General features: G+C 48.6%; 1 protein-coding gene across 1 annotated transcript in view; it reads left to right on the plus strand.

Moving 5' to 3' along the window:
* Positions 1 to 15,492, plus strand: part of LOC115097591 (transient receptor potential cation channel subfamily V member 3-like) — a 57,992-nt gene extending 42,500 nt beyond the window's left edge. Inside the window, exons 16-19 of the mRNA XM_029613529.1 lie at positions 6,727 to 6,793; positions 7,794 to 8,065; positions 8,332 to 8,444; positions 15,315 to 15,492. Coding sequence (XP_029469389.1) covers positions 6,727 to 6,793; positions 7,794 to 8,065; positions 8,332 to 8,444; positions 15,315 to 15,492 — 630 coding nt within the window. The remainder of the gene's footprint in view (positions 1 to 6,726; positions 6,794 to 7,793; positions 8,066 to 8,331; positions 8,445 to 15,314) is intronic.
* Positions 15,493 to 16,735: the final 1,243 nt, after the last annotated feature.

Below are 16,735 nucleotides of genomic sequence, written 5' to 3' on the forward strand. Positions count from 1 at the left end.
GATAGTCCCACGCCGTCGTGACCTCGAGAGACAAAAACCTGAGGATCTGCTCGCGTAGAGCCTGCGCTCTCTCCTGAGTAAGGAACACCATCGCCGCATTCGTGTCGAAGTGTGCTCCTAGAAAATCCAGAGTCAGGGAAGGACGTAGTCTGCTCTTTGAGTAATTGACAATCCATCCCAGTGAGTGGAGAAACTGAAGAACCCTGTTGACTGCTTGAATCCCCTGACTTCTGGATTTTGCTCGGATGAGCCAATCGTCCAGGTAAGGATGTACCAGGATCCCTTCCCTTCTGAGAGCCGCCGCCACCACTACCATGATCTTTGTGAAGACCCGAGGGGCCGTGGCCAATCCGAAGGGTAGGGCCCGGAACTGAAAATGTTGTTCCAAAATCTTGAAGCGAAGGAATCGTTGGTGGTCTCGAAGGATCGGAATATGTAGGTACGCCTCTGTAAGATCCAAGGAGGCTAAAAACTCTCCTGGATGTATCGCAGCTAATACAGAACGGAGGGTTTCCATGCGGAACCGAGGTACCCTGAGGGAGTTGTTTAAGGTCTTGAGATCCAGAATGGGCCGGAATGTCCCTTCCTTTTTGGGTACCACAAAGTAAATGGAATAATGGCCCCGACCCAATTCGGAGGCCGGAACATGAACTATCGCCCCCAAGGCAAGGAGACGAACTAGTGTCTGTCAAACGGCCTGGCGTTTGAGCAGGGACCCGCATGGAGAGAATAGGAACCTGTCTGGAGGAGGACGGACAAAATCCAACGCGTAACCTTGTCTTAGGATACTTAATACCCATTGGTCTGAGGTTATGTGGACCCATGCTTCGTAGAAAAGCATAAGCCGTCCCCCCAAATGGGGAACCGGCTCGTGGGTCCCCCTGGCATCATTGGGATGATTTCTGAGCGGTACCCGTTCCATGTCCGTCCTTACCGGAATGGCGGCCCCGAAAGGACTGGTTCCAAGTATGGGAACGGGAAGAAGGAGGTCGAGGTGGCTGTTGTTTCATAGGCCGAGATTTGCGCTGATTTCGGAACCTATTTCTGCCAGTGTTGAAAGATCTATAAGAGCGGGGGCGATCCTCTGGTAGCTTATGAACCGCATTTTCGTTAAGAGACTTAATAATCTGATCCAGATCTTCCCCAAAGAGGAATCTACCCTTGAAGGGAAGAGATCCTAGGCGGGTTTTGGAAGAGGCATCAGCTGCCAAATTCCTAAGAAAGAAAATGCCATACTGGGTCAGACCAAGGGTCCATCAAGCCCAGCATCCTGTTTCCAACAGTGGCCAATCCAGGCCATAAGAACCTGGCAAGTACCCAGAGAAGACGGCGAGCCGATACTGCAGCAACCATGGCTCGAGCCTGTACTCTGATAAGATCGTAAAAGGCATCTGCTCCGTAAGCCACCACGGCCTTAATCTGTCTGCTTGCTGAGCCTCGGCATCTGGCAAAGATTGAGAGGTAAGAAGCTGCTGTATCCAACGAAGTCCTGCACGCTGAGCTAACGAACTGCAAATAGCAGCTCGCATACCCAGAGCCGAGACCTCAAATACCCGTTTGAGGTAAGCCTCCAACTTTCGGTCTTGAGTATCCTTCAATGCCGTCCCTCCTGTAACAGGAATGGTCATATGCTTCGTCACTGCAGAGACTGCAGAATCTACCGCTGGGACATGGAGAAGCTCTAAGAAATCCGTCGGGAGAGGATACAATTTATCCATGGCCCTTCCAACTCTGAGGTTGGATTCTGGAGTATCCCATTCTCTTGAAATCAGCTGTAAGATATTGTGATGAGTGGGGAAGGCTTTTGCCATAGGGCGGAGTCCCGCTAAAAGTGGATCCCCTTTCTTTACACTCGGATCCGGCGTCACTGGATCTGGAGGAGGATCTATGTCCATCTCCTGGAGGATGTGTGGAATAAGCTCGTCAAGTTCTCCCACCTGAAATATGCGGAGAACTCTAGGATCATCCCCTTCAACTTGTGCAGTAAGAGAGGGATCGTCGACAAGCGGGTCCATAAGAGGATCCCCTCCCGCTGCTGTCTGAGGTGCTGTCGGAAGAGATGGAGATCCCCGAGAAGTCGTTGGAACTCCCACTACAGGAGGAACTTGGGGAAGAAAATTCCCCAAGGGAGTAGGCAGACATGGTATCTTAGGTGGAGGAGGCCCCCCTCCACTTGGTAGAGAGTCCCTGCTATGCACAAAGGCCCTATGCATTAACACAATAAACTCTGGAGAGAAAAATTCCTCAGAGTTTGCAATAGGCTGTGCAAGCGATTTGATTCCGCTAGTAGCAAACGGCAGGGAAGAAGAGAACTGAGCCCCTGCGTCGTCTGCCGAAATGCCGGTGCTTGTCTCCTGATTCAAAATGGCCGCCGTTCCCGCGCTCGATGGGAACGGAGCCTGACGCTTTCTGTGCGCTCGTTCCTGAGGTAGGTCGACTTCATCTGGGGAAGGGCTATCCTCCCCTCCCGAAGAAACGCTGAAACGCCGACTGTCACGGGACAGGGATTCCCCCTGTACCCCGTCTCCTTCAGCCACTAAGTGCTGCTGCATTTCGGCGCGAAAAAGGCTGCTCGAGCGCGCAGAATGAAAACAGATAGCCTAAATAACAAGGCTGAGGGTCCAGCCCGGTTCCACCCCCAAGAACCCCCAAGAACCGTCAGGGAATGGGACTTCCAAACGGTTGGCGGCCCCGGGGAATGTAGCTTCGCGGGGCCCGCAGGTTAAAGTACTTCCTCACGCCACCGGGAAGGGGGGAGGGGAGGGGGGTAGAATGGCAACGAACACGGGCAAGAGGGGAGTGAACGGCACCACCGATATGCCCCTCGGACCCTAAATAATGAGTTCCTTTGTACCTGAAAAATAAAAGGAACTTACCTCTAAACCTGAAGAAGAAAAAACCGACAGGAAGAGGTGGAAATAAGAAAAAGAGACAGTGACAAACAGTCTGTCAGCAAGTCCTGAGAGCCAGAAAACCTGACTAAAATATTTAAAGAGAAATTTAATTTAATAAAACTTTCCTCAAACAAAAACTTGATCCCTCAAACAAATAAAAAGATTATTTTCACAAAATAGAAAAGCCTAAGGCTAAATGCTGGGGACCTCCGTGTCCCCTGCTCGCATCTGCTGGAGTCAGAACTATACTGAAAGCTGAAGCAGGGGAGGCGTGGCTATAAGGCACCCCCCTGAGAGTTTTTCGTTCTGACTCCATCTGCTGGACAGGGGACATAACCCACCGTCTGGAATGATCCTGGTACGTACAGGGAACTATACACTTTCATGCATAAAGAGTAAAAATGTATTCTTTTGTACTTTTAGGGGCTAAGACAGTAACTTTCAAACTGGTGCACAGGCACACATATACACGTGTACATTAGCACGCCTAGAGATGCAGCCATTTTATAACCTGCACATATGTTATAAAATAATCTAGGTGCATGTATGTGTGCACCTAATTTCAAGCTTGTGTGTGCTCAGCAGTGTAAATCGGCTGCTGGGTGCACAACTGCCTCTATTTTAAAACAGATATGCATCCAGCCGATGACCAGTTTCACCAGTTTGTCCAGTGTTCTCCTAGGTCCTCTCAAACCCCATGATTATACAGGCTCCACTTCCCCCAGTTACACAAGACTCCTCAAACTCCTCACAGATGCCTATATATTTTTTTAAAACTTACACCTCCTCCATAGCAGAAGTAACATTACGTGGGACTGGACCTGGGAGTTCGCCCAGGTGCCTAGGTACTTGCAGGTACATCTCTTGGCTCCGCCCCAGAACACCCATGCCCCACCCATAACATGCCCCATTTTCTTCCAACGCGAGATGTGCGCACATTGGGGTAGATTTTAAAAAAGTGCGCCTTCGCGTACTTTTGTTGGCGCACCAGGCGCAAACAAAAGTACGCTGGATTTTAGTAGATACGCGCGTAGCCGTGCGTATCTGCTAAAATCCAGGATCGGCGCACGCAAGGCTGCCGATTTTCTGCAGCCGGCGAGCGCCAAGCTGCGCAGCCTGCCTCCATTCCCTCCAAGGCCGCTCCGAAATCGGAGCGGCCTTGGAGGGAACTCGCTTTCGCCCTCCCCTCACCTTCCCCTCCCTTCCTCTATCTAACCCACCCCCCCCCCCGGCCCCTATCTAACCCCCCCCCACCTTTGTCGGGGGATTTACGCCTCCCGGAGGGAGAAGTAAATCCCCGCGCGCCAGCGGGCCGCTAGCGCGCCGAGATGCGACCTGGGGGCGGTTCCGGAGGGCGCGGCCACGCCCCCGGACCGCCCCGGGCCGAAACCACGCCCCCGGGCCCACCCCCGAAACGCCGCGTCCCGCCCCCAAAACGCCGCGCTGATCGGCCCCACCCCCGACACGCCCCCCTCGAAAAACCCCGGGACTTACGCGAGTCCCGGGGCTCTGCGCGCGCCGACAGGCCTATGGAAAATAGGCGCCGGCGCGCAAGGCCCTGCTCGCATAAATCCGGGCGGATTTACGCGAGCAGGGCTCTTAAAATCCGCCCCATTGGCACTTGTGTGCATATCTGCCTACTTTATAACATAGGGTGGACATGCACTAGTGCTAGATGCATGACCTTCTAGCTTTTAAAATTCACCTCTAATTTTGTTTCAGCTAACATAAATTAGAATGCAAATATATACATAAGTTATACCAATTTTCAAATTATGTCACCAAAACTATCCCCATTGTCAATTTTGAACAATGAGTTATAAATGTTTAAATTAAATTTAAATTATTCTGACACAATTACATTTATTACGTTTACAGATATTGTTCAGGAAATTTTATGTGCATACTTTAAAAAATGCAAACATATGCATACAAACCCCTCCACAATCCCACCCCGTGGGAATCCATCCGCTCAATCCAGGTAAACTTACACGCATATAGGACATGCACACGCAAGTTTACCTGCATACAGGTATGGGCATTTTATAACAACACTAAAACCCAATAACAGAGGTACATAACATATTCAAATATTCCTCAAAGCTTTTTTAATTACAGAAATTTCTTGAATTTGTACAAAACATTTTTTCAATAAAACACCAATAATGCATGAGATATTACAAAGTATAATACAATCATAGAGTGCATATACAATTCACTCTAACCTTTTATTAAAAAATATAACAAATATCAAAATCACAAACCCAATCTTTCATACATCAATCATACCCATGCATTCATACCTTTCATTCATAGACTTTCCCAAATAAAAAGATATACATTCTCATTTACCAACCCAATTCCCTCATTACCCTTTAAAATCCCCCATTACAAATAATTAACTGAATTCCCTGTTTCCCGACAAGGTCCCTTGTTTCACCCGCAAAGGGCATCTTCAAGGGATAAATTCACGAAGTAAAAATCACACTTTATAACTGTTCATACGCCATTCTAAATCTGAATCCAATGGTGCTTATTTTGAACCATCAACAATTTATTTCACCCATACAGGCTATTGATTGTCAAGCAATCCTGTATAGTGTCCGTCCAAAATATATTCAGTAAATCTAAAATTCAATACAAAAATATAATTATTAATTAAGCAAAACATAACAACATATCCTTTTCAAAACAATGTAAGGGGGTCATTTTCCAATGAGTTAATTCCACTAACAGCTGTTAATGTGATTTTTGTATTCAGGGGGTGGAGTATATGTAAAGTTATCATGTGCAGCGAAACAACCACAGTGTTAGCACGGCTAATAGCTACAACCCTTTCATTTGTGGTATGTTGTACACTAGAGGCCGGTAAAGGTTTATCATGGTATAGAGAGAGAGAGAGAGAGAGTTGCTATAATGTCTACTCCCTAGACAGGTATTTGTATCCCTATGGGAGGCCCACCTAGTAACTCGAGGTGGGGATTAGGTATGAGTGTAGGGGGTTGGGGCCACTTTCACATTCAACATGAGACGTACGAACAGAACAGTGGTCTCTTGTGAAGATTTGATGGCCTTCGGAGTAAGGAAACTCACTCCAAGATGAGATTTGGGCAATGTTCTCTCAAACTAGCTTGGAGACCACTGTTCTGTTCGTACGTCTCATGTTGAATGTGAAAGAGGCCCCAACCCCCTACACTCATACCTAATCCCCACCTCGAGTTACTAGGTGGGCCTCCCATAGGGATACAAATACCTGTCTAGGGAGTAGACATTATAGCAAGTCTCTCTCTCTCTCTCTCTCTCTCTCTCTCTCTCTCTCCTGTTCATGCAATGGTTGTTTATTGTGCACCGTGAAGATATTTGTGAACATCACAGCATGTGAAGTTTCCCTGCTGCATGGGAAACACCCCTTAATGTGATATTGGAAAATGAGGCCCTAAATCCAGGAATTTAACCTTCAATGCCAAAAATCCACAACTTTGTCAAATTAAATTCTCCAATAAATATCAGCTCATGCCATGTCTTCTTAATCCTGACTGACTTCATAATCCACTATGCACCTATGAATAAAATATAATACAAACATCAACATGGAATGTATTTGTTTCTTACTCAATAAAAATTGTTTGAACATAAAATATAATACAAACATAATTATAATCACATTCACTTTGAGGAATATTTGAATGTTATGTACCTCTGTTATTGGGTTTTGGTGTTGATATACATACAGAGGGTTAGGTTATACCAATTTTATAACAAGCCATTTCATGGAAATACCTTTGAAAATTATCCTCTTTTTTATCATTAACCTGTCACCTTTTTTTTTCAGGTCATTTTAAACGATGTGCTGAAGTTTTTGTTTGTCTATATCCTATTCCTGTTTGGATTTGGTGTAGGTAAGTAAAAACTTAACTAAAAGTTACTATAAGGAATTGATGCATGGGATCTAGTAAATATTTCTGTCTCTAGATCACATTTGTTATTCACAAATGAACTATTTATTCTGACTCTATTCTTCATAGTTAAATTCTAAGGGGCAGATTTTCAAAGGGTTACGCGCATAAGATACGCACATAACCCCCGAAAAGCTGCCCCTGCCTGCCCCTGCGTGCGCCGAGCCTATCTTACATAGGCTTGGCGGCGCGTGCAAGCCCCGGGGCTTCGAAAAAGGGGCGGGTACAGGGGCGTGGCGGTGGTCCGGGGGGCGCATGTTATAAAATCGGGCATAGATTTGTTTGCGCCGGGTTGCACAAACAAATCTACACCCGCGCATAAGTTTAAAAATATGGCCCTAAGTATGTAAATTAGAGGAAGAGGCCAAAGTTCATGTTGTACATGCTATAAGAAGAAGGCTGCAAAGGGGTCATTCCAAAAAGAGACTATGAAGAGAAAACTCTTCTCTTTTTGAAGACATAAGGGCTGATTCAATACTCTCGCTTGACTTTGTGTCTGTTATTTATTTACTTTCCTTAAGCAGTTACAATTCAGCAAAGGTTTGAATAGACCCTCATGGGGAAGTGATTTTCTACAATTTAATTAAACATAGAGCTGTTAGTATCATGTTATTCTTTGTACTTCATTTCTGCTTAGAGTGCTAAATTAATTATCAGAACAGAACAAACTCTAACACAGCTTACAAGATCCAGCTTCTTTTCCTGCCTATGTTTCTGTGTATTCATGTGCTGATAATATTGCACACAAAAGGTATGTACATCTGTCTCTCTCAACAGAGGCCAATTTTAAAGGAACACAGTTGAAGGCAACACTTTGCATTTCTGATAAACAATAAAGTTTGCAGCACCCACAAGTTATACATGTAGCAACTATGAAATGCTACAAAATGAAAAGTGAAAGATGTAATAATAAAAGAAGTTTAAAATTCTCTATTTTTTACAGCACTTGCCTCACTGATTGAAACTTGCTCTGACAATACTGAATGTAGCTCCTACAACAACTTCAGCACTGCAATTGTAGAGCTTTTTAAGCTCACCATAGGACTGGGAGACCTGGAGATTCAGCAAGATTCTAAATATCCAGTGCTTTTCCTGCTTCTTCTGATAACTTACGTCATCCTAACGTTTGTTCTCCTTCTCAACATGCTTATTGCACTGATGGGGGAAACTGTGGAAAAGATTTCCAAGGAAAGTGAACATATTTGGAGACTACAGGTTTGTGTACTTTTTAAATTTGATTGGTTTATTATAGGATGCTATAGGATAATCAACTAAGTCAATCACTACAACAGCCCTCTTATTCTATGTGCAGTATGCTTTCCTGCTGGGAAGTTTACTTGTTCCAAATCCTTTATTTTAAATTTATACAATTATTTTTAAATCATTAATATATTTGAAGTCATCAGTACAAAACAGTTACAGTAAGTATTTAGTTACTATTTAAAACACATTTTACAATTAACTTCTTTTTTTATAACCAGCGAGCCAGGATTACTTTGGACTTTGAAAGAAGTTTGCCCATGTGGTTGAAGTCAAAATTTGAACTGGGAGAATTGTGCAAGGTCTCCAGTGGAGACTACAGGACATGTTTGAGGTAATCCCCAGAAAATTCAGAATTGTCACTATATATGCTTCTGAGGGACACATTTTGCTAAATAGTTATGTATTCTTAAGATTATAATTAATTTGTAATTTATTTTCCTCACGATTTAATTTGAATAAATAAGTTAATGGAATACATACTGCTTGTTTTTGACAATGGTGTGCATTTGGAGGCCAATTTTCAAACCCCTGAGTGCGGCTAAAAGAGGAGATACGCACGTAGCAGGGCTGTGTGCCCACCACGCGGATTTTCATAGGCTCGCAGCCTCACGTGTATCTCACAGTACACACATTGCAAAGGGTTTAGCAAAAAGGGGTGGGGAAGGGGTGGGGCATGGGCAGGTTAGGACAGTGCCATTAGGCAGAGTCCTGCAAAGCACACACTGGATCTGACTGGACCGCGTAAATTGCTGCTGCTAAAGACTGCTGATAAGTATAAAAACTAAAAATTCTAGAGTAATCAGTGCATCTACCCGTATGCATCTACCCGTATGCACATGTACGCCCGATATAAAATCGGGCGTACATGTGCATACGGGTAGATGATTTGATAACATGCGCACATCGACATGTGAATGTTATAAAATCGATGAGTCTATGTGCACATGGCAGCCACCATGCGTACATGGACACCCGCACACAGCTTTTAATATCTACCTTTACAAGCCGTTCCACCCATTAACATGGGCGAGATGTTTGTTCTCCTGCGCATTCGTGGCATGTCAATCAGAGCTCTCCCGTCCGCGCATGTGTGGCATGTTGGTCAGAGCTCTCTGGGCCGCGCATGTGCGGCCCGTCGGGCAGAGCTGCTCTCTTCTGCGCATTCGCGGCATGTTGGTCAGAGCTCATTTATCTATATTAATATATGTATCATCAAATACAGTTTAACAGTCAGCAATGCAATTTATAAAGATATAGGGCCTGATTTTCAAAACGATTTACACACTTCTGGGTTTTACACGTGCAAAGGAAAATTAGTTTCTTACCTGATAATTTTCGTTCCTGTAGTACCAAGGATCAGTCCAGGACACCTGGGTTGTGACTCCGCACCAGTAGATGGAGACAGACCAAAACTTGTGGGCGGAGCATATATGCTACTGTGCCAGTCACAGCCCCTCAGTCATACGTAATGTCAAAGTAGAAAACTCAGTTAGTCAACCAGAACCAACTAGCAAAACACTCCACTTAAACGGAAATGATTCCAAATCCCTTCGGGAACCAGGCTCCCCAGCCGAGAGAGCCACAACAAACAAGCGGATAGATGAAACAATCAACATGAGCGGACTCTCCGTTACTTTAGTGTAGCACTGCGGGCGGGATCCTGGACTGATCCTTGGTACTACAGGAACGAAAATTATCAAGTAAGAAACTAATTTTCCTTTCCCTGTACGTACCAGGATCAGTCCAGGACACCTGGGATGTACCAGAGCCAACTTACCGAGGGTGGGAAGCAGAGAGTCCCGCTCGGAGTACCCTCTCTCCAAACCCTCCGGCCTCAGAGGCCTGAACATCCAACCGATAATGTCTGATGAAGGTAAGTGGCCTCAGAGGCCTGAACATCCAACCGATAATGTCTGATGAAGGTAAGTATCGACTTCCAGGTAGCCGCCCTGCAAATCTCCTGAGGCGACACCGGAGAAGTTTCCGCCCAAGACGCAGCGTGGGACCGCGTCGAGTGAGCCTTGAGAGCCCCAGGCGGAGGTGTTCCCCGCACTAAGTACGCAGAACCAATGGCCTCCTGGAGCCACCGAGCGATCGTCGTGCGAGACGCCGCAGAACCTTTCTTTGGACCCGAAAACAGGACAAACAGATGATCTGATACCCGAAAGGATTAGTGACCTCGAGATAGCGAAGAAGGGACCTCCGCACATCTAGGTTTCGTAATTCTCTCGATTTCGTGTCTGACGACTCCCCGACCACGAAAGCGGGAAGCTCCACCGATTGATTCAAATGAAAAGCCGACACTACTTGAGGCAGAAAAAGAAGGAACAGTCCGCAAGGAAACCCCTGCGTCGGAGATCCGCAAAAACGGCGCCCTACAAGACAATGCCTGCAATTCCGACACACGGCGTGCCGAGTCAATCGCCACCAGGAATGCGGTCTTCAACGTGAGATCTATGACCGTAGCGCGCTTCAAGGGCTCAAACGGTACCGAGCATAAGTCGGAGAGAACCCAGCTGAGGTTCCAAGACGGCCAAGGGGAACGCAAGGAAGGACGGAGGTGTTTAGCCCCCCGCAGGAAACGGGCGATGTCCGGGTGAAGAGCCAGGGAGGTTCCCCGGACCTTACCCCGCAAACAACCAAGTGCCGCGACCTGGACCCGGAACGAACTGCACGCTAAGCCTTTGGCCAGCCCGGATATCGGAAACGGCGGCGGAAGTGGGGTCCAAACCCCGCTCCACACACCATACCTCCAAATTACCCAATCCCGGACAAGCCCGGGACGTAGACTGCTTCCGGGACCTGAACAGCGTAGCTATTACCGCGACCAAGTAACCTTTCCTCTTCAACCGATTCCTCTCAAAAGCCATGCCGCGAGACAGAAGTGATCCGCATCCTCCAAACAGACGGGGCCCCGACGAACAGCCCTGCGAACCCCTGGAGACGAAGGGGAGCCGTTACCGACAACTGGATGAGGTCTGCGAACCACGGGCGGCGCAGCCACTCCGGTGCCACCAAGATCACGTTGGACGGGTGCACCTCTATGCGCCGCAGAATCTTGCCGATCATTGGGCATGGGGAAACACGTACAGCAGCACCTCCGTCGGCCAGGGAAGCACCAACGCATCGACGCCTTCCGCTCCCCTCTCGACGCCGACTGTAAAATCGCGGAGCCTTCGCGTTGCACCATGTGGCCCTCCGATCCATGTGGGGAACCCCCCACGTCCTGCAGATGAGGAGAAACGCTTCGTCCGCCAGCTCCCACTCTCCGGGATCTAGTCGGTGACGGCTGAGATAATCTGCCAGGGCGTTGTCGACCCCAGCAATATGAGACACTGCGATGTCACTGAGGTGGTGTTCCGACCAGGCCATCAAGGACTGCGCCTCCTGCGCCCACAGTGGACTTCTTGTCCCGCCTTGGCGATTGATGTAGGCCACTGTGGTCGCCTTGTCCGATAGAACTCGGACCGCCTTTCCCCATATCACCGGTAGGAAGGCTTGAAGAGCCAAACTCTGACGAAGGGCCTTGCACCGAATTCACTAGGCAAACTGCTGCCCCGCCGGAGAGACTGGAATCCGTCGTCACCACCGTCCAGTTGGGCACAAGAAGAGACACTCCACAGGACAGAGTAGTCTGGATCCCGCCTGGCCTGCGAGTGGGAGCGGCAGGTAGAAATCCTCCGAAACCAGCTTCCAGCGGGACAGTAAAGAAGACTGCAAAAGTCGGAGGTGAGCGAAAGCCCAGGGTATCAACGCGAGCGTTGAAGCCATCGATCCCAGGACCGTCAGGTAATCGCATACTTGCGGACGGCTGAGAGACAGCAAACACCTCACTTGAGATAGCAACTTGCATATCCGATCTTGAGATAGGACCACCTCGCCCTGCCTCGTGTCGAATACGGCTCCAAGATATTCCAAGGATTGAATGGGTGACAGGTGACTCTTGTTGTAGTTGACCACCTAGCCCAGGGACTGCAAGAGCTGTAGAACCCTGGCCATCGCTTGCCGACACTGACCCTCTGACTGCGCGCAAATCAACCAATCGTCCAGGTAAGGATGAACCAGGAGTCCTTCCCGACGAAGCTGCACTGCCACTACCACCATCACTGTCGTGAATGTCCGAGGAGCCGTCGCGAGACCAAACGGGAGCGCTTGAAATTGGGAATGCCTTCCTAGAATGCAGAACCTTAGGAATCGCTGGCACGATGGCTGGACGCCCCCGTGAAGGGACGCTTCTGTGAGAGCTAGAGAAGCCAGAAAGTCGCCCGGACACACCGACACGATCACCGAGCGAATCGTTTCCATTTTGAAGAGGGGGTTTTGACGTGCCGTCCTTCTTTGGACCCACGACGTAAATGGAGTACCGGCCCCTGCCGCGCTGATCGACCGGGACGGGGGAAACGGCTCCCAAGCTCTCCAATCGCCGGAGAGTGTCCAGCCCCGCCACCCATTTCATGGGATCCTTGCCGGGCGATACCAGAAACTTGTCCGCTGGGATGCGAGCAAAACTAACTCGCAGCCGTATCTTACCACGTTAAGGACCCACTGGTATGACGTCACTCTGGTCCATTCCTCGAAAATTAAAGTTAACCGCGCTACCACATTTGGAATGACGTGCAGCAGGCGCGGCGAGGGATGGACCGGCCGAACTTCATTGCGAAGACGTAGACCCCGTGTTCGACGGGGCTCCTCCTTGCCTACCGTAACGTTTCCCCCCAACGGACTGCTGCCACTGAGGGTTCCGAGAGGAAGACGGCCTATACGAAGGGCCGGAGGATCTTTGAGGGCGCGATTCCCTGAAAAACGGGATTTGGCAGGAAAGAAGGGGACCGTGATCTGGCTCTAGCCTTGGGCAGCCTAATTGCCCTGTTCTCCCCCAGAGAAACTATCAAGTCATCCAACTCCTTGCCAAACAACAGTTTCCCCGTGAAAGGTAGCGCCCCCAGGAGAGCCTTGGACGAGCCATCCGCAGCCCAGTCGCGCAGCCATAGGAGACGGCGCGCCGACACCGCTGCCACCAAGGACCTAGCGGATGTGCGCAGAAGATCGTGCAGAGCGTCTGCCCCATACGCTATTGCCGCCTCCAATTTATCTGCCTGAGAAGTCTCCTCTGCAGAAGACCCGCATGCGCCTGAAGGACCTGGGCCCAGCGCAGACTAGCTCTCATAGCGAAGGTAGTGTAGAATGCGGCCCGCACCACTAGGGCGGATACCTCAAAAATCTTCTTAAGTTGCACCTCTAACTTCCTGTCTTGGATATCCCGGAGGGCCGTCGCACCCGTGACCGGGATAGTAGACCTCTTCGTCACCGCGGAGACCGCTGAATCCACCTTTGGAAGTCGGAGAAGCTCCAGCACCTCCTCCGGGAGCGGGTAGAGCTTATCTATGGCCTTGCTGACTTTCAATCCCAATTCCGGAGTATCCCATTCCCGGAACAAAACATCCGAAGAAAAGGAAATGGGAAGGCGACTGCCGGCCCTGTAAGGCCTAGCAGAACCGGATCCATGTTGGCCCCTTGGCGGACCACCACAGGTGGGGCCTCTATCCCCCGCTCCTGGAGGATGGCCGGAATGAGGGGCGACAGTTCCTCCCTACGGCACAGGCGGACTACCTTGGGGACATCCCCTTCCACGGCCTGTGCTCCCTTTCCTGCGCTGGGCTGAACCATCCGCCGCCGCCTCCTCGGCCCCCTTCAGGGGCTCTGTGGGAAAAACAGGGTCCTCCACGGGGGAATTCTCCGAATCCGACTGCTGCGGCACGCCCCGAGGGGCCCGCTTCCCCCTTGAGGGCTCCCGGATGCTCTCCGCCGTCCTCGTATCTTTTTTTTTTTTTTCTGTGGAGGAAGCTTGAGGGGACCCTCCCTCAGGAATCCCCCCTCGGCTGCGCTTGCTACGCTTGCACCTAAATACCTTGCGCAGCAAGCGCAAATCCTTCGAGAACGAACCTGACTCAGAGGAATCGGCCCCAGAATCCTCCCTGGACCGAAGCCCCTCTGAGGAGACCCCTCCCGCCGCGCCCCGCTGTGGGGAAAGCGCGGGAGGCAAGGCCGAATCCCCCGCCGCGACCCGCGCGATTTCATGTCCGGCGGCCAAAATGGCCGCCACTCCCGCACTAAGCGGGAACCGTTCCTGAGGCCTACACAAGGAGCCTCCACCCCGCGGCGGCGATCGCGCGATCCAGGAGCGAGACCCCCGAGGTGCCCCGGACGTCCCCTCGCTGCCCGGGACGCAGGACGAGCAGAGGCCCGCACAGGAGAGGCGCGCGCGCGCCGAGCCGCAGGCCCGACATGAAGAACCACGCGGCATGTCGGCGAACGTGAGCAAACCAAGACGCGCCTCAGAAAATTAATTTAATAATTCGGCGACCCCCCCAAAGCAAGCGGCGACCCCCCCCCCTCGTTTCGAACAGAGCGGCGACGCAAGGTAACAGAGAGCCGGCCGAAAACAAACAACAAAAGCAGAAACGCTTTTTTTTTTTTTTTTTTTACAAAAAAAAACAAACAAACGCTGTCCACGGTTCTGGAGCCCTATGTCCTGCAGGGTGAGTGAACCGGGCTCCCCGGTGTCACCCCTGACGCTGCTACTAGCCCAGCCGGGTCCTCGACCCTAGCAGCGGCCTCAACCGGGGGAGGGTAGTCCCCTCAGGACCTCTCAACCCCCCTGGGAGGCAGGGCAACCGGGATCAAAGAATTGAAAAAAAACCCAATTTGAAAGAAAAAAAACCAACGAGGCCTAAGAACAACTAACCCAAAATCAAACCTGACTAACACCAAGAATCAGGTCAGGCAGGGCTGTGACTGGACCTGCACCATCTACTGGAGACAGAGTAAGACTGAGGGGCTGTGACTGGCACAGTAGCATATATGCTCCGCCCACAAGTTTTGGTCTGTCTCCATCTACTGGTGCGGAGTCACAACCCAGGTGTCCTGGACTGATCCTGGTACGTACAGGGAAATGCACTTTACCTATGTAAACGGGCTTTTCAAAATCGCTACAGTATATGCCATTGAATTGTCAATAGGTTTTACCCACATTAAATGCACTTAATGCAGGTAAGTAGCTTTTGAAGATTGCTACGATAGTATATTACATGCGTAACTCCTTTGAAAATTCATCCAAATACTTTGCAACAGTAAGAAAAAAAAAAGATTTATAAAGTGGAAATGAAGAAATATGAATAAAATATATGTACTGTATACACAGGATCAATGAGGTGAAGTGGAATGAATGGCACACACATGTTACCTGCATAAATGAAGACCCGGGATTTACAATCTATACAGGTGATTCTTTTAAAAGCTCATCGTCTTATCACAAAACCACTCTTGCCTTCCTTAGGGGCTTCACTAAAATGGGCTATCGTCAGAAATTTTTCTCATGATACCGGCTTTAATTAAATGAGATTCAAAGTAAGTTTTTGTGATAAAATCTGCATGAAATCGTAGTGAAGTTTTTGTGGATAACCGACAATTTACATAATTTAATTTTGCAAAAATCGCTAAAATTTGCATGATTATTCAGTTCATTAGCGATTTTACATTGTTTTGTGTTTTTCCCTCACAAATACAAAATTACACATAGAAAACCAGCAAATAATGCACCCAAAAATTTGCAACACAATAATGTTATTTGCTGTTTTGGCATTTGCAAAATGAAAGGAAAATTTGTTCTTACCTGCTAATTTTCGTTCCTGAAATACCACGGATCAGTCCAGACAAGTGGGATTTTGCATCCCTACCAGCAGATGGAGGCAGAGAACAAAACTTTGAGGCACTGCTACATAACTGAGAGTGCCACCTGCAGTCCCTCAGTATTGACCTGTACCTAAGCCAAGATGTCTACCTTAACAAACCCCAATAAACCTGGGTCAAACAGACACTTAGAGGATGGAGCTCCCCTGAAAAAACTAGGCCCTCTTAACCTGACAAAATTCACAACTGAAACTATGTAAACTTCTCATTATTCTGAATTTATTTATTTATTTATTTTTATTTATTTATTTATTAACTTTTATTTACCGACATTCGTGCAACACATCATGCCGGTTTACAAAAAACTCAAAGGAGGAAAGTTACAATATAACAATAAAACAGTAAAAATGATAAATAGATAAAACAATAGAACAATAGAGAAATAATACAGGGGAGGGGAGTGGGAAGGGAGGAAAACGGAAGAGGGGGGGCTAAGGGGAAGGGCAAAGGTTGGACTGATGGGAGTGAGAGAACATGAATAGATGCAACTATATACAGTTGATGATAGGTACAGTCACTATCAAATTGTAGAGCTAAGGAGGTATTGGGGGGACATTTACTTAAAAGTATTCACTTAAATATGAAATAAGATGGGGGTTGGGAGGAATTGATGGGCGGCATAAAAGGGAAACGGGGTCAAAAGGGTTAGCAAAGGGGGGTAGTGGTTTAAACTATACAAGGATCTCTTTAACTACGTAGAGATACTTAGGGGTAGAGAGACGGTAATCACTGGGAATCACAAGGAAATACGTTTTTAGATGATATAAAGGGAAGTAGCGGGGGGGGGGGCGGGACTGCTAAGGGTGGAGAGACGGCTAGGTGACAAGGAATGGGGGAGAGGCTGAGGGGGAGGAGAAGAGAGAAAGTTGGGCG

This window comes from Rhinatrema bivittatum, chromosome 8, assembly GCF_901001135.1.
Source record: "Rhinatrema bivittatum chromosome 8, aRhiBiv1.1, whole genome shotgun sequence".
Classification (NCBI taxonomy): domain Eukaryota; kingdom Metazoa; phylum Chordata; class Amphibia; order Gymnophiona; family Rhinatrematidae; genus Rhinatrema; species Rhinatrema bivittatum.